Source organism: Nerophis ophidion, linkage group LG08 (genome assembly GCF_033978795.1).
Source record: "Nerophis ophidion isolate RoL-2023_Sa linkage group LG08, RoL_Noph_v1.0, whole genome shotgun sequence".
NCBI lineage: Eukaryota > Metazoa > Chordata > Actinopteri > Syngnathiformes > Syngnathidae > Nerophis > Nerophis ophidion.
The window spans coordinates 24,934,313-24,952,536 of record NC_084618.1 but is presented as its reverse complement, the minus strand read 5'-3'; the positions used below and the strand labels follow the sequence as shown (position 1 = coordinate 24,952,536).

Sequence of the window (18,224 nt, the reverse complement as noted above, 5' to 3'; positions counted from 1 at the left end):
AAATATTCCTTTCACCGTCACAATACGCCCGGAAAACACACACAACTTAAAAAAGGATGGACTTTTTTTTGTTTTGCCTTTTGTCGGTGATGTGTGTAAACCTTTGTTATTAACTTGAAACTGTTGTATCATCGTTTTGTCCATTTTACAATTCTAAGACAACTAATGAGATTTTAAAAAAGGTTGTTATTGGCAGTTAGCGGTCTTACAAGCACAAAAAAAAAGTTAAATGCCAAAAAAAACAGAGTAAAATTCATTTTAAAAGAGGCGTTTAAAACACATTTAGCTGTGCTAAAAGTGTAAAAAGAAGTTGACTGCTAATAAAACCCTCATAATCTCTTTAAAATTTATTTTTTTCGAGGGTTTTTTGGCAGTTAACTTTTTTCTTGCGCTCATAAGACAGCTAATAGTGTTGAAAAGGCCTATTAAAATGAACATGGAGGTTTTATTAACAGTTAACTACTTTTTCCACTTTTAATGACAGCTAAAAGTGTTCAAAAGGCCGTTTATTAACATTTCGAGGGTTTTATTAGCAGTTAATTTATTTGTATACTTTTAGCACAGCTAAAAGTCATTTTAAAATGAATTTTATTTGGCTTTTATTGGCAGTTCATTTACAACACTTGTAAGACAGTTAAAAGGTGTTGATAAGTCCCATTCATTTTAACAGTATAAGAGTTTTATTTGCCATCAACTTCTTTTTTTGACTTTTAAGACAGCTTAAAGGGTTCAAAAGACTAATTAATATTAAAATCATGAGGTTTTAATAGGCAGTTAATTTTGTTTTACACTTAAAATTGCTAAAAGTGTTGGAAAGGCTCATTAAAATTAACATGATGAGGGCTTTATTAACAGTTAACTTCTTTTTACACTTTTAGCACAGTGTGACGCAATACACCAATCCAAATATTCCTTTCAACGTCACAATACGCCCTGAAAACACACACAACTTCAAAAAGGATGGACTTTTTTTTTTTTTGCCTTTTGTCGGTGATGTGTGTAAACCTTTGTTATTAACTTGAAACTGTTTTATCATCGTTTTGTCCATTTTACAATTGCAAGACAACTAATAAGATTTTTAAAAAGGGTGTTATTGGCAGTTAGCTGTCACGATCCGCATAGCGGATCGCTTATTGTTTTGTCATTTGAACTTGTCGTTACCATATGTTGCTCATGTCATGTCGATGTGATTCTTTTCAGCTACTACCTGTCGTGCTACATTTTGTCCTGGTCGTCGTAGCGGTAAGCTGTTCTTGTTAGCCATTAATTATTTCCAGTTTTTCTCTTTGCTATCCACTAGCTTCCATGCTAAAGCTCCTTTTTGTTTTCTAGCTTCCAGTGCTAGCTCCCTTAGTTTGTTATTCCGCCCACGTACGTGCTTTTTGTTTGTTCTTGTTTAGTTTTAATTGAATCATGTTTTCATATTCTATGCCTGCCTCCGTCTCTGCATCTTGGAGTTCGTCAACAACTAATAACTTTGACAGAATGATCCAGCAACTGACACAAGACGAAGCAGGTACAAATCGGAGCAGGCTGATTGCCAACAGGTGTGGCCAGGTGCCAATCAGCCACAGCTGAGGAGGAACACAGCACTCAGGGAACAAGACAGGAAGCTGACAAAATAAGAGCACTAGACAGGAACTAAAGACAGGAGATACTAAACACAGAGGAAACAGACAAATGCAGAGGAAAAAACTAAAACATAGACAAACTCTCAGGGGAAAGCCTGACATTAGCGGTCTTACAAGCACAAAAAAAAGTTAACTGCCAATAAAACCAGAGTAAAATTCATTTTAAAAAGAAACTTTTAAAACACGTTTAGCTGTGCTAAAAGTGTAAAAAGAAGTTGACTGCTAATAAAACCCTCATAATATCTTTAAAATGAATTTTATTTGGGTTTTATTGGCAGTTAACTTTTTTTTTGCGCTCGTAAGACAGCTAATAGTGTTGACAAGGCCCATTAAAATGAACATTATGAGAGTTTTATTAACAGTTAACTTCTTTTTCCACTTTTAATGACAGCTAAAAGTGTTAAAAAGGCCATTTATTAAAATTTTGAGGGTTTTATTAGCAGTTCATTTATTTGTATACTTTTAGCAGAGCTAAAAGTCATTTTAAAATGAATTTTATTTGGCTTTTATTGGCAGTTCATTTATAACACTTGTAAGGACAGTTAAAAGGTGTTGATAAGTTCCATTCATTTTAACAGTATAAGAGTTTTTCTATGCCGTCAACTTCTTTTTTTGACTTTTAAGACAGCTTAAAGGGTTCAAAAGGCTAATTAATATTAAAATCGTGAGGTTTTAATAGGCAGTAAATTTTGTTTTACACTTAAAATTGCTAAAAGTGTTTGAAAGGCTCATTAAAATTAATATGATGAGGGATTTATTAACAGTTAACTTCATTTAACACTTCTAGCACAGCTAAACGTGTTTTAAAAGTATCTTTAAAATTAATTGTTTTCGGGTTTTATTGGCAGTTAACTTTTTTTGCATTTGTAAGACAGTTAAGTGTGTTGAAAAGGCCCATTAAAATTAACATTATGAGGGTTTTATTAACAGTTAACTTCTTTTTACACTTTTAAGACAGCTAAAAGAGTAGAAAAGACTAATTGTTATTAATATTTTGATGGTTTTATTAGCAGTAAACTTCCTTTTACACTTTTAGCACAGCTAAAAGCCATTTTAAAATGAAGTGTATTTGGGTTTTATTGCCAGTTAACGTATTACACTTGTAAGACAGCTAAAAAGTGTTTATAAATACCAATAATTTTAACATATGAGAGTTTTATTTGCAGTTAACTTCTTTTTACACTTTTAAGACAGTTAAAAGTGTTCAAAAGGCTAAGTAATATGAAAAGCATGAGGTTTTTATTGGCAGTTAATTTTGTTTTACAATTTTAAGATTGCTAAAAGTGTTAAAAAGGCTAATTAAAACGAAAATGATGAGTGTTTTTCTAGCAGTTAACTTTTTTACACTTTTAAGACAACTAAAAGTGTTCAAAAGGCAAATTATCATTAACATTTTGAGGGTTTTATTAGCGGTTAACTTCTCTTGATACTTTCAGCACTGCTAAAAGTCATTTTAAAATGAATTGTATTAGGGTTTTATTGGCAGTTCACTTATAACACTTGTAAGACAGTAAAAAAGTGTTGATAAGTCCCATTAATTTTACTTGTAAATTAATTTTAAGATTGCTAAAAGTGTCGAAAAGGCTCATTGAAATGAACATTATGAGGGTTTTGGTAGCAGTTAACTTCTTTTTACACTTTTAGCAAAGCTAACCAGGTTTTAATCAATCAATCAATCAATGTTTATTTATATAGCCCTAAATCACAAGTGTCTCAAAGGGCTGCACAAACCACAACGACATCCTTGGTAGAGCCCACATACGGGCAAGGAAAAACTCACCCCAGTGGGACGTTGACAATGATGACTATGAGAAACATTGGAGAGGACCGCATATGTGAGCAACCCCCACCCCCTCTTCAAAATTAATTTCATTGGTTTTATTGGCAGTTAATTTTTTTTGCACTTGTAAGACCGTTAACTATTGAAAAGGCCCATTAAAATTATCGTGAGGGTTTTATCAGCAGTTAACTTCTTTTTACACTTTGAGCACAGCTACACATATTTTAAAAGTCAGCGAGGTTCACTTTTTTCTACGCTGTATGACAGTGAAAAACGTTAAAATGTGACTTAAAAGCAACTGAAATGAGATTTTCTTATTCAAACGGGGATAGCAGGTCCATTCTATGTGTCATACTTGATCAGTTTGTGATATTGCCACATTTTTGCTGAAAAGATTTAGTAGAGAACATCGACAATAAAGTTTGCAACTTTTGGTCGCTAATAAAAAAGCCTTGCCTGTACAGGAAGTAGCAGACGATGTGCGCGTGACGTCACCGGTGTGAGGGCTCCTCACATCCTCACATTGTTTATAATGTGAGCCACCAGCAGTAAGAGCAATTCGGACCGAGAAAGCGACGATTTCCCCATTAATTTGAGCGAGGATGAAAGATTCGTGGATGAGGAAAGTTAGAGTGAAGCACACACAAAAAAAAAGGCGAAGGCTCCAAGCGGCGGCAGTGGGAGAGTTTCAGATGTAATTAGACACATTTACTAGGATAATTCTGAAAAATTCCTTATCTGCTTATTGTGTTAATAGTATTTTAGTGAGATTATGAAGTCATACCTGAAAGTCGGATGGCTGCGGTGAAAGCCAGTGTCTCTGCGAGAAGCCGACGAGCCAAGATCACAGCTGCTTTTTTGAGCTGCAGGATGAGGTCGCGTAATCCACTCAAGTCTCCAGTAAGAGCCGACTTAATATCACAATTTTCCCATCCAAAAACTTGCTGGTTGACGTAGAGAAACATGTTCGCTTGACCGCTCTGTGTTAAAGCTTCACAACAAACAAAGAAACACCGGCTGTGTTTCGGTGCTAAAAGGCAGCTGCAATCCACCGCTTTCCACCAACAGCATTCTTATTTGTAGTCTCCATTATTAATTGAACAAATTGCAAAAGATTCAACAACACAGATGTCCAAATTACTGTGTAATTATGCGATGAAAAGAGACGACTTTTAGCGGTGTGTGGTGCTGGGCTAATATGTCCGCTACAACCCGAGACGTCACAAACACGCATCATTCCGCGACGTTTTCAACAGGAAACTCCGCGGGAAATCTAAATTGGTAATTTAGTAAACTAAAAAGGCCGTATTGGCATGTGTTGCAATGTTAATATTTCATCATTGATATATAAACTATCAGACTGCGTGGTCGGTAGTAGTGGGTTTCAGTAGGCCATTGAGGTTTTTTGGGGGTTTTTTAAACGACGGTCACAGTTTGACCCTGACACTGACTTATCTGCTCTCCTTGGGTAACAAAAAAAAAAAAGCGGTGCTGCGTTCAGGAACACGTCAGACAAGACGGTCAAAAATGAAGTTGTGTTGCAATAAGGCGAGGGAGACAAAAGTGGGAGGAGCTACTTGTGTGCACTTGCACTTTAGGAACGTGCGCGCGCATGTAACGTTTGCGTCATGACGCGCACTCAGCAGGGGGGGGTCACCCCCGAGGTGGGGTACCGAAGTGTTGAAAAGGCTCATTAAAATTAATATTATGAGGTTTATATTAGCAGTTAACTTCTTTTTACACTTTTAGCACAGCTAAACATGTTTTAAAAGACTCTTTCAAATGAATTTTATTCTGGTTTTACAGGCAGTTAACTTCTTTTTACACTTTTAAGACAGCTAAAAGTGTTCAAAAGGCAAATCATCATTAACATTTTGAGGGTTTTATTAGCGGTTAACTTCTCTTGATACTTTCAGCACTGCTAAAAGTCATTTTAAAATGAATTGTATTGGGGTTTTATTGGCAGTTCACTTATGACACTTGTAAGACGGCTAAAAAATGTTGATAAGTCCCATTAATTTTACTTGTAAATTAATTTTAAGATAGCTAAAAGTGTTGAAAAGGCTCATTAAAACAAACATTATGAGGGTTTTAGTAGCAGTTATCTTCTTTTTACACTTTTAGCAAAGCGAACCGTGTTTTAAAAGTCTGTTCAAATTAATGTTATTGGTTTTATTGGCAGTTAACTTTTTTTGCGTTTGTAAGACAGCTAACAGTGTTGAAAAGTCCAATTAAATGATAAGTGTGGAAAACACTCATTAAAATGAACATTATGAGGGTTTCAGTAGCAGTTAACTTCTTTTTACCCTTTTAGCAAAACAAACAGTGTTTAAAAAGTATTTTCAAAATTAATTTTATTGGTTTTATCGGCAGTTAACTTTTTTGCGCTTGTAAGACAGCTAACAGTGTTGAAAAGGTCCATTAAATAAGTGTTGAAAAGACTCATTAAAATGAACATTATGAGGGTTTTAGTAGCAGTTAACTTCTTTTTATACTTTTAGCACAGCTAAACGCATTTTAAAAGACTCTTTAAAATGAATTTTATTCTGGTTTTACAGACAGTTAATTCTTTTTACACTTTTAAGACAGCTAAAGGTGTTCAAAAGGCAAATCATCATTAACATTTTGAGGGTTTTATTAGCGGTTAACTTCTCTTGATACTTTCAGCACTGCTAAAAGTCATTTTAAAATGAATTGTATTGGGGTTTTATTGGCAGTTCACTTATAACACTTGTAAGACAGCTAAAAAGTGTTAAGTCCCATTAATTTATCTTGTAAATTACTTTTAAGATTGCTAAAAGTGTTGAAAAGGCCCTTTAAAACGAACATTGTGAGGGTTTTAGTAGCAGTTAACTTCTTTTTACCCTTTTAGCAAAGTGAACCGTGTTTTAAAAGTCTCTTCAAAATTAATTTTATTGGTTTTATTGGCAGTTAACTTTTTGCGCTTGTAAGACAGCTAACAGTGTTGAAAAGGCCCATTAAATAAGTGTTGAAAAGACTCATTAAAATGAACATTATGAGGGTTTTAGTAGAAGTTAAGTTCTTTTTACCCTTTTAGCAAAGTGATCCGTGTTTAAAAAGTGTCTTCAAAATTGATTTTATTCGCTTTATTGGCAGTTAACTTTTTTTGCGCTTGTAAGACAGCTAACAGTGTTGAAAAGGCCCATTAAATGATAAGTGTTGAAAAGACTCATTAAAATGAACATTATGAGGGTTTTAGTAGCAGTTAACTTCTTTTTACACTTTAAGCACAGCTAAACGCATTTTAAAAGACTCTTTCAAATTAATTTTATTCTGGTTTTACAGGCAGTTAACTTCTTTTTACACTTTTAAGACAGCTAAAAGTGTTCAAAAGGCAAATTATCATTAACATTTTGAGGGTTTTATTAGCGGTTAACTTCTCTTGATACTTTCAGCACTGCTAAAAGTCATTTTAAAATGAATTGTATTGGGGTTTTATTGGCAGTTCACTTATAACACTTGTAAGACAGCTAAAAAGTGTTAAGTCCCATTAATTTCACTTGTAAATTACTTTTAAGATTGCTAAAAGTTTTGAAAAGGCTCATTAAAACAAACATTATGCGGGTTTTATTAGCCGTTATCTTCTTTTTACACTTTTAGCAAAGCGAACCGTGTTTTAAAAGTCTCTTCAAAATTAATTTTATTGGTTTTATTGGCAGTTAACTTTTTTTGCGCTTGTAAGACAGCTAACAGTGTTGAAAAGGCCCATTAAGTGATAAGTGTTGAAAAGACTCATTAAAATGAACATTATGAGGGTTTTAGTAGCAGTTAACTTCTTTTTACACTTTTAGCAAAGCGAACCGTGTTTTAAGTCTCTTCAAAATTAATTTTATTGGTTTTATTGGCAGTTAACTTTTTTTGCGCTTGTAAGACAGCTAACAGTGTTGAAAATGCCGATTAAAATGAACATTATGAGGGTTTTAGTAGCAGTTAACTTATTTTTACACTTTTAGCAAAGCGAACAGTGTTTTAAAAGTCTCCTCAAAATTAATTTGGATAGGTTGATTGGCAACACTAAAATTGGCCCTAGTGTGTGAATGATGTCTGTCTATTTGTGTTGGCCCTGTGATGAGGTGGCGACTTGTCCAGGGTGTGCACCGCCTTCTGCCCGATTGTAGCTGAGATAGGCGCCAGCGCCCCCCGCGACCCCAAAAGTGAATAAGTGGTAGGAAATGGATGGATGGGTTTTATTGGCAGTTAACTTTTTTTGTGCTTGTAAGACAGCTAACAGTGTTGAAAAGGCCCATTAAATGATAATTGTTGAATAGACTCATTAAAACGAACATTATGAGGGTTTTAGTAGCAGTTAACTTCTTTTTACACTTTTAGCACAGCTACGCGTGTTTTAAAAGTCAGCGAGGTTCACTTCTTTTTACGCTGTATGACAGTGAAGAACGTTGAAATGTGACTTAAGTTTTTTTTTAGCGACAGCCACAGTTTGACCCTGACACTGACTTATCTGCTCTCCTTGGGGTAAAAAAAAAAAAAAAAAAAAAAGAGCGGTGCTGCGTTCAGGAACACGTCAGCCAAGACGGTCAAAAATGAAGACGTGTTGCAATAAGACGAGGGAGACAAAAGGGGGAGGAGCTACTTGCGTGGGTCATCGGCAAGGGGGCGTGGTTACGAGAGTATCACTTTGCACTTATTAAAAATGAGGAGGGGTGGGGGGGCGGCAGGGAGGTCATGTGGCGCCGCCACGCGTGCACTTGCACTCTAGGAACGTGCGCGCGCACGTAACCTTTGCGTCATGACGCGCGCCCAGCAGTGGGGAGGGGGGGTCGCCCCCGAGGTGGGGCACACCTGGCAGGAAAACACCACGTGCTCACTTATTAGTTCTCACAGGAACGCGCAGAGGGCGTGCGCGCGCCCGTGACTCTCCCGCGCCTTAATGGACGCTGACAGCTTGAAGGAAAACCGATTAGCGGCACCTCTTAGGACTCTTGTAAACAATGCTAACATGCTAACACGCTAAAGCCCCCGACTTCAGGTGCGTGGTCGTACCCTCCCCCCCGGGCGGACAATTAGGCGCGCAAAAGAGTCCTCAAGTTCCTCCATTTTCACTTTTAACGCCGTTTAGCGTGGCAGCGAGGGACAAAGAAGAGCAAACTTACTTGGTCTTCTCTGACGTCATAGTCCACAAACTAGTCTTGTTTTTTGGGACTTTGGGGGGGGTGGGGGGGTCGACGACCTCAGGCAGCCGCACTACGGTGTGGTTTTCGGGGCTACAGGCGGCCGGCGCTCGTCCTCGTCGTGTCCAGGTGTCGTCCAGGTGGAGTCATGTCATCCTCCGGGGACTAAAGTCTCGGCTCCTCTGCGGGGACGCGGCGCGTCTTCTTCCCATATTTCAAGTGTCATCCCGCCTCCTGGGTGACGTCACTTGAGGGGGCGTGGTCACACCTTCCTCACACACTTTCACTCTTTCGTTGACACCGTTGGAGATATTCCTTTAAAGCAGGGGTCACCAACCTTTATGAAACCAAGAGCTACTTCTTGGGTAATGATTAATGCGAAGGGCTACCAGTTTGATACACACTTAAATAAATTGCCTGAAATAGCCAATTTGCTCAATTTACCTTTAATAATGAAATATATATGGCCCTGCGATGAGGTGGCGACTTGTCCAGGGTGTAAATGCCTTCCGACCGATTGTAGCTGAGATAGGCGCCAGCGCCCCCCGTGACCCCAAAAAAGGGAATAAGCGGTAGAAAATGGATGGATGGATGGATATATATATATATATAAGTGTGTGGGAAAAAAATCACAAGACTACTTCATCTCTACAGAACTGTTTCATGAGGATGAAGAGATGAAGTAGTCTTGTGATTTTTCCCACACATATATTGCGCTCTACCACGGTATCGAGCATTATTCTCTGGATAATCCAATTGAGATATATATATATATATATATGTATATATATACATATATATATATATATATATATATATATAAAATGGGTATTTCTGTCTGTTATTCCGTCGTATATATTTTTTTCCTTTTACCGAATTAGTAGCAGTTAACTTCCTTTTACACTTTTAGCAAAGCGAACCGTGTTTTAAAAGTCTTTTCAAAATTAATTTTATTGGTTTTTTGGCAGTTAACTTTTTTTGCGCTTGTAAGAGAGCTAAAAGTGTTGAAAAGGCCCATTAAAATGAACATTATGAGTGTTTTAGTAGCAGTTAACTTCTTTTTACACTTTTAGCACAGCTAAACGCGTTTTTAAAGACTCTTTAAAATGAATTTTATTCTGGCTTTACAGGCAGTTAACTTCTTTTTATACTTTTAAGACAGCTAAAAGTGTTCAAAAGGCAAATTATCATTAACATTTTGAGGGTTTATTAGCGGTTAACTTCTCTTGATACTTTCAGCACTGCTAAAAGTCACTATTCTCTGGATAATCCAATCAAGATATATATATATATATATATATCCATCCATCCATTTTCTACCGCTTATTCCCTTTTGGGGTTGCGGGGGGCGCTGGCGCCTATCTCAGCTACAATCGGGCGGAAGATATATATATGTATATATATATATATAAATGATATAAAACGGGCATTTAATGGGTCATTCCGTCGTACATTTTTTTTTTCCTTTTACGGAAGGTTTTTTTTGTAGAGAATAAATGATGAAAAAAACACTTAATTGAAGTGAATTATATTTATATAGCACTTTTCTCTAGTGACTCAAAACGCTTTACATTGTGCAACCCAATACCTAAGTTACATTTTTAATCCAACTTTTTTTATTGACTTTTTCACATATACAGAAAAAAGGTGCAAGTCGAAACAGTACAATTTTAGAGTCAGTGAATTCTTCATACCTTTACCCCTAAAACCACCCACCCACCCACCCCACTCAGGTCGAACCAACCAGGGACACATGGCACAAACAACAAGTAAGACGACAAAGACACACACATTCACACATACACCCATACAAAACCAAAAACAGAAAGAGACTAAAAGGAGAGAGAAAGGGAGAAAAAAATAAAATAAAATAAATAATACTAATACTAAATAAAAGGGAGATTATTCCTCATCTGCGTCTGGACATAAGTCAAGAGAGTTGACATGCAGTAAGAAAGGACTCCATGAACTTTCAAACACTTGAGCAGAGCCATTTAGTGAAAACCTAAGTTTTTCCAACTAAGTTACATTTTTAAACCAGTGTGGGTGGCACTGGGAAGCATGTGGGTAAAGTGTCTTGCCCAAGGACACAACGGCAGGGACTAGGATGGCGGAAAGCGGGAATCGAACCTGCAATCCTCAAGTTGCTGAGACGGACGCTTGACCAATCGAAAAATACCGTCGAACGGTTTAAAAGAAGAGAAAACAGGAAAAAAATGAAAATTACATTTTGAAACATAGTTTGTCTTCAATTTCGACTCTTTAAAATTCTAAATACAACAGAAAAAAATGAAGAGAAACACTAGCTAATTCGATTCTTTTTGAAAAAATTACAAAATAATTTATGGAACATCCTTATTAATTTTTCCTGATTAAAATTAATTTTAGAATTTTGATGACATGTTTAAAATAGGTTAAAATCCACTTTGAAATCAGATTTAAATTTGATTCAACAGATTTTCTAGATTTGCCAGAATAATTTTTTGGAATTTTAATCATAAGTTTGAAGAAATATTTCACAAATATTCTTTGTCGAAAAAACAGAAGCTAAAATGAAGAATTAAAATAAAATGTATTTATTATTCTTTACAATAAAAAAATAAATTTACTTGAACATTGATTTAAATTGTCAAGAAAGAAGAGGAAGGAATTTAAAAGGTAAAAAGGTATATGTGTTTAAAAATTCTAAAATCATTTTTAAGGTTGTATTTTTTCTATAAAATTGTCTTTCTGAAAGTTATAAGAACCACAGTAAAAAAATAAATGAATTTATTCAAACAAGTGAAGACCAAGTCTTTAAAATATTTCCTTGGATTTTTACATTCTATTTGAGTTTTGTCTCTCTTAGAATTAAAAATGTCGAGCAAAGCAAGACCAGCTTGCTAGTAAATAAATAACATTTAAAAAAATAGAGGCAGCTCACTGGTAAGTGCTGCTATTTGAGCTATTTTTAGAACAGGCCAGCGGGCGACTCATCTGGTCCTTACGGGCTACCTGGTGCCTGCGGGCACCGCGTTGGTGACCCGTGCTTTAACCTTTTACAGAAACTTCGTAAAACAAACATCAAAAAAAAAAAAACACATAGGAGTGCCATCTACAGGAGAACAGTTTTAATCACCAAACTTTTTTTTTTTTTTTACCAGGAATTGAAGTTGAAAACTTGTTCGGGTGTTAAAATTTAGTGATCAATAGTACGGAATATGTACTGTACTGAGGGACAAGCGGTAGGAAATTGATGGATGTATGGATGGATGTGCAAGCTACTAATAAAAAGTCTCAATCAATCAGTTTTGTTTTTATTACCTCTGCCAAGGGGATTGTACAGAAACTCTGTCGTGCGTAAAATATTCAGCACTCTAAAATGAGTATAAAAATCTATTTTGTTGGCTCCTGATTTTCTAATTTTGTTTACTTTAACCAATGTTTTAGATTTGAACAATTTTCATTTGTTTTCAAAATTTCACACTCATATTCAATTTTTTTATTCATCACTGTTACATGTTTGGTGCTTTATATATATATAAAAAAAAATATATACATATATATATATAAATTATATGTATATTATTTAATGATTTTTTTTTTTAACTATTAAAAAAAATAAACATAAAAAACAAAAAAAACTTTTGTAATGCCTTAAAGCAGGCCTGGGCAATTATTTTGAGTCGGGGGCCAGATTTTTACAATTTTCATTGTTTTCAAAATTTCACTCATATTCAAGTTTTTTTATTCATCACTATGACATGTTTGGTGCTTTATATATATAAAAAAATATATAATAAATAAATAAATAAATATATATATAAATGTAAACATAAAAAACAAAAAAAACTTTTGTAATGACTTAATGCAGGCCTGGGCAATTATTTTGACTCGGGGGCCAGATTTTTACAATTTTTATTGTTTTCAAAATTTCACACTCATATTCAAGTTTTTTATTCATCACTATGACATGTTTGGTGCTTTATTTATATATATATATATATATATATATATATATATATATATATATATATATATAAAAATTGTATGTATATTATATAATGATTTTTTTTTAAATATTAAAAAAATGTAAACATAAAAAACAGAAAAGCCTTTTGTAATGCCTTAAAGCAGGCCTGGGCAATTATTTTGACTCAGGGGCCAGATTTTTACAATTTTCAGTGTTTTCAAAATTTCACACTCATTGTCAAGTTTTTTATATTCATCACTATGACATGTTTGGTGATTTATATAAGAAAAATAGATTTAAAAAAAAAAATATATATATATATATATATATATATATAAATGTAAACACAAAAAACAAAGAAACCTTTTGTAATGACTTAAAGCAGGCCTTGGCAATCATATTTTGACTTGAGGGCCACATTTAGAGAAAAACATTTGTCTATTTTTATGAAAACTAATACAAAACCTCACAATAATGTCTGATTGAATGCTAAAAACGTTATGACAGGCCGCCTTAAAAAAACAATAGAATTTTACATTTTTCTATGAAGGATAAAACATTGAATATTGACAAAATATGAACATCACACCCGCTTTCGATAGACACATTTTACAATCAAGTGAAACACAACAAAAATGCAACAAACAGTGAAATATGAATGCGAAGGGTACAAAATAAACCAACCTACAATCTGATATATCTGAGATTTGCTGAATTCCCCCCAGGGATCAATAAAGTACTTTCTATTCTATTCTATACATCACTAAGCTTTAGAACTTTGTTGTGAAAATCTCCTTCTGCGTCCGTGGAAACGCTTCCCACCCACACTGCTTGGTGCCTCTGCTGAGCTGCTGTGACTTACATTACCATAGTAACTAATTAGATGACCATAGTAACTAATTAGATGACCATAGTAACTAATTAGATGACCATAGTAACTGGGATATCATCCTTAAGCGCAGATTCCGACCATTGAAAATTTGTATAGTACTTGCGGTCATTAGAAAATATGACTGCACATCAAAATGGCAACTACACTTTCCATCTTAAAGATCTAAAAAAATTATTTGGGAATGACCGGCAGGCCAGATTGAAAAGCTAAAAGCATGTGGCCTTAATTTTCCTAGGTTTGACTTAAAGTCACCTTTTTTTTCCCATTTTCAAATCTTATTGGTTATTTACCTTGGTGACTTCACATGTTTGGTAATTTAAAAAAAAAAGTGTATTGCATGTATATTGTTTAATTATATATTTTATGATTATTTTTAAAATACAAACTAAATATTTTGAGAAAATAGCTTTTTTTTTTCATTTTATTGTTATTGACATCCAGCATCAGACATTTCTATCCATTACATCATATATCTGTTGTCTGCCCTAAATGTCAATATATTTTTGTTTATATCCCAACCATACCCCCACCCAAAAAAACAAAAACATAAGAAAATAACTTTTGTAATGAAATACTTTTTTCCCCCCAAATGTTCTTGGTAATTTAACATCCATATTTTACAGTATTGATATTTACCTCCATCACATATTTTGGTAATTTGACTTGCAAAATACTAATTTATTGATTCCTATGTTATCGGAAGATAATTTTTTGTAAAAATTTAAACAAAAAAGTGGGTTTTAAAAAATCAGTTTTAACACACATATTAAGGTATTTTAACATTTCTAATTAATACTGTGTATTTTTGCTACATTTTCATCGGAACAATTTTATAATGAGCAATAAATAATATAAATATAATTTTAACAACTATTAAGGTATTTTCCACATTTTTTAATAGAAACACTGTATTATTTAATGACTTAATCATTATTATTGTTAAAATATTTATGAACAATATTTTCAAACAATTTACTTCTAACACACATTAAGGTATTTAACCTTCTTAATTAATACAGTATGTATTATTTATTGACTATTATGGAAAACATATTTGGCAACTTTTCAAGGGTCTTCCACCCGAATGCAGCTGAGATAGGCTCCAGCACGCCCCACAGCCCCAAAAGGGACAAGCGGTAGGAAATGGATGGATATTTTATAATGCGCAATATTTTTAAACAACAAAAAATAATATTAAGACATTTAATTTTAACATTTAAATACTGTACATGTATTATCTATTGACTTAATCATTATTATTGGAAACATATTTTATAATGAGCAATACTTTTCAAACAAATAATACATTAAAACCTAATTTTAACACGCATTGAGGCATTTGAACTATTCAAAATAATACTACATGTATCATTTGACTTCATTACTGGAAACATCTTTTATGAGCAATATGTTTAAAACAACAAATGATATAAAGAAGTCTAATTTTAACTAACATATTAAGGTATTTTCAAATTTTAATTAATACTGCGTATTATTTGACTATTATTGGAAAAAATATTTCAAAATGCGCAATATTTTTAAAACGTCAAAAAATACTAATACATTTAATTTTAAAATCCTAATCCATACTGTAAGAATTATTTTTTGACTATTATCACTGGAAAAATATTTTATAATGAGCAATATTTTACTTTAATAAATATTTTATTTTTTGAATTTTTACCAAATTGTATACGGTAAGTTTCTAAGAATCAAATGTTGAGCGATATCAAAGCAACAGCAATGGGTCAAATTTAACAAAACGTCTGATTTGTCTTCACGAAAGCAAATTGTTGTCATTTAAATTTATTTCATTTTGTCACACACACACACAGCATCGCTTTTAAAATATATACAGAGGAGCAAATGCTAAAAACATCAAACATGTCATTTCAATAAGAAATAAAAAAAAATAAAACAAGGTAATTTCATTGTTAAAATGCAAAATAGTGCTTTGTTCCTGTCTTAGTGGTCCTCATAAGGTGGTCAGGAACTCTTTCACCTGGAAAACAAAGCAGACGGTATGGACTTTCGCTTTGGAGTCACAATGAATGAAACCAACACGAACCACAAGGTGTTCCCACCACACACACACTAGTTATCATTTGGAATGGGGACCAAGTTTTTGATCACCACTTGTGGGCACCACCGTTTCTACAGGTAGTGGAGGCATAAAAAAATGAGGTAAAATGGCCACTGGCCAGTTAGCTCATACAGTGGGGCAAAAAAGTATTTAGTCAGCCACCGATTGTGCAAGTTTTCCCACTTAAAATGATGACAGAGGCCTGTAATTTTCATCATAGGTACACTTCAACTGTGAGGGACAGAATGTGAAAAAAAAAATCCAGGAATTCACATTGTAGGAATTTTAAATATTTTTTTTGTAAATTATGGTGGAAAATAAGTATTGGGTCAACCATTCAAAGCTCTCACTGATGGAAGGAGGTTTTGGCTGAAAATCTCACGATACATGGCCCCATTCATTCTTTCCTTAACACGGATCAATCGTCCTGTCCCCTTAGCAGAAAAACAGCCCCAAAGCATGATGTTTCAACCCCCATGCTTCACAGTGGGTATGGTGTTCTTGGGATGCAACTCAGTATTCTTCTTCCTCCAAACACGACGAGTTGAGTTTATACCAAAAAGTTCTATTTTGGTTTCATCTGACCACATGACATCCTCCCAATCCTCTGCTGTATCATCCATGTGCTCTCTGGCAAACTTTAGACGGGCCTGGACATGCACTTGCTTAAGCAGGGGGACACGTCTGGCACTGCAGGATTTGGTTCCCTGTCAGCGTAGTGTGTTACTGTTGGTAACCTTTGTTACTTTGGTCCCAGCTCTCTGCAGGTCATTCACCAGGTCCCCCGTGTGGTTTTAGGATTTTTGCTCACCATTCTCATGATCATTTCGACCCCACGGGATGAGATCTTGCATGGAGCCCCAGATCGAGGGAGATTATCAGTGGTCTTGTATGTCTTCCATTTTCTGATAATTGCTCCTATAGTTGATTTTTTTCACACCAAGCTGCTTGCCTAGTGTAGATTCACTCTTCCCAGTCTGGTGCAGGTCTACAATTTTTTTCCTGGTGTCCTTTGACATCTCTTTGGTCTTGGTAATAGTGGAGTTCGGAGTCTGACTGTTTGATGCTGTGGACAGGTGTCTTTTATACAGATAACGAGTTCAAACAAGTGCCATTAATACAGGTAACGAGTGGAGGACAGAGGAGCTTCTTAAAGAAGAAGTTACAGGTCTTTGAAAGCCAGAGATCTTCCTTGTTTGAAGTGACCAAATACTTATTTTCCACCATAATTTACAAATAAATTCTTTAAAATTCCTACAATGTGAATTCCTGGATTTTTTTTTCACATTCTGTCTCTCACAGTTGAAGTGTACCTATGATGAAAATTACAGACCTCTGTCATCATTTTAAGTGGGAGAACTTGCACAATCGGCGGCTGACTAAATACTTTCTTGCCCCACTGTACACGTCTATAAATCTCTGGATTGATGAAGTAATGTGCTGATCAGACATACTGGGGACCCTGGGGAAAAAAAGAGTTAATATGATTCATGGGGACCAAATTTAATATAAATTTGCATAATTCACACAAATTTGTATGTCACTACTAAGGACCATTAAAAAAAAAAAAAGAAGTTCAAACATGTCATGATCCTTAGAATACATCACTCCAGCTGTCCTCTTATAGGAAGTTCACCAATTAAATCCTGTATCTTCTGTGACATTACAGAAAACTGCTATTTAGCAGTCATGAAGTTGTTCGCCACTCCGACTACTGTATATAGAAGGATGGAAAATTCTGAATGTGAATCATACTTTAAGGTCATTGTGTTTTATAATCATGCTGTATGAAAATGTCATCCTAAGGAACACTAAACCAGATTTTGTTTTTAGAAAAATATATATTAGTTTTAACATTGGATAGATAATAATAATAATAGATTTTATTTGTAAAAAAAAAACACTTTAAACCTTGAGCGAACAAACTCAAAGTGCTAGTGGATTAAAATAATAATAATAAAATAAAATAAAAATAAAAGCTACAACAACCTAATAGCTACAAGTAGTATGCAAATATTAAGGAAGGGTTTTTAAGCCTTAATTAAAAGCATCCACAGTCTGTGGTGCCCTCGGGTCGTCAAGGAGAGCGTTCCACAGACTGGGAGTTCGTAGCATTGTCCTTTGAGATTGGAGGAGGTTAGCCTGTTTGGAGTGGAGGTGTCGTGTGGAGGATTTGGGGGTGAGTAGTTTTTTGAGGTAAAGGGGGGCATTTCCATGGAGGCACTGGTGGGCTAGTAGGGAGACTTTGTATTCAATCCTGAGTGGAACAGGAAGCCAGTGAAGGGATTTGAGAGTTGGTGTGATATGGTCGTATTTCCGCACTCTCTGGATTCTAGCAGCACTATTCTGTGTGTATTGCAGCTTCTGAATGTTCTTGCTGGGGATACCGACAAGAAGTGCGTTGCAGTAGTCGAGTCGATACCATACAGAATTACAGTACTATTAATGCCAAGATAACACGTTTCAATTTTCAAGAATATTAATTTGGTCTTTTACCAATATTTGAAACATGTAAACAAACTAACCCCAAATTTCCCTGTTGTGGAACCAATAAAGGATTATCTTATCTTACCTTAAACCACAGAAATAATATACAAACTCATTTACCCTTTTATTTTTAACAACATTGAACATAAAACTTAGGCATCTTCAGAATGGATCTGACTATCATTTAAAAAGGTTTCCCTGTAGAGAACCTGTTTTTTGGTCCCCATACCGTCAGAAGTCCCCTAAAGG

The 18,224-nt window shown here is 34.7% G+C and overlaps 2 protein-coding genes across 6 annotated transcripts in view; both read right to left on the bottom strand.

The window, feature by feature from the left end:
- LOC133557545 (electrogenic sodium bicarbonate cotransporter 1-like) overlaps window positions 1-8,773 on the bottom strand; it is a 97,222-nt gene extending 88,449 nt beyond the window's left edge. For 2 of the 5 annotated variants that reach the window (XR_009807791.1, XM_061908090.1), the window contains exon 1: window positions 8,544-8,773. Coding sequence is in view for 4 of the 5 variants with exons in the window: in XM_061908090.1 (XP_061764074.1) it covers window positions 8,544-8,563 (20 nt within the window). In the remaining variant the exon portion in view is untranslated. The remainder of the gene's footprint in view (window positions 1-8,543) is intronic. The other 3 variants (XM_061908091.1, XM_061908092.1, XM_061908093.1) reach the window with 2 other exon arrangements.
- Window positions 8,774-15,195: 6,422 nt separating this feature from the next.
- Window positions 15,196-18,224, bottom strand: part of dck (deoxycytidine kinase) — a 37,843-nt gene continuing 34,814 nt past the window's right edge. The window contains exon 7 of the mRNA XM_061908089.1: window positions 15,196-15,407. Coding sequence (XP_061764073.1) covers window positions 15,381-15,407 — 27 coding nt within the window. The 3' untranslated portion in view covers window positions 15,196-15,380. The remainder of the gene's footprint in view (window positions 15,408-18,224) is intronic.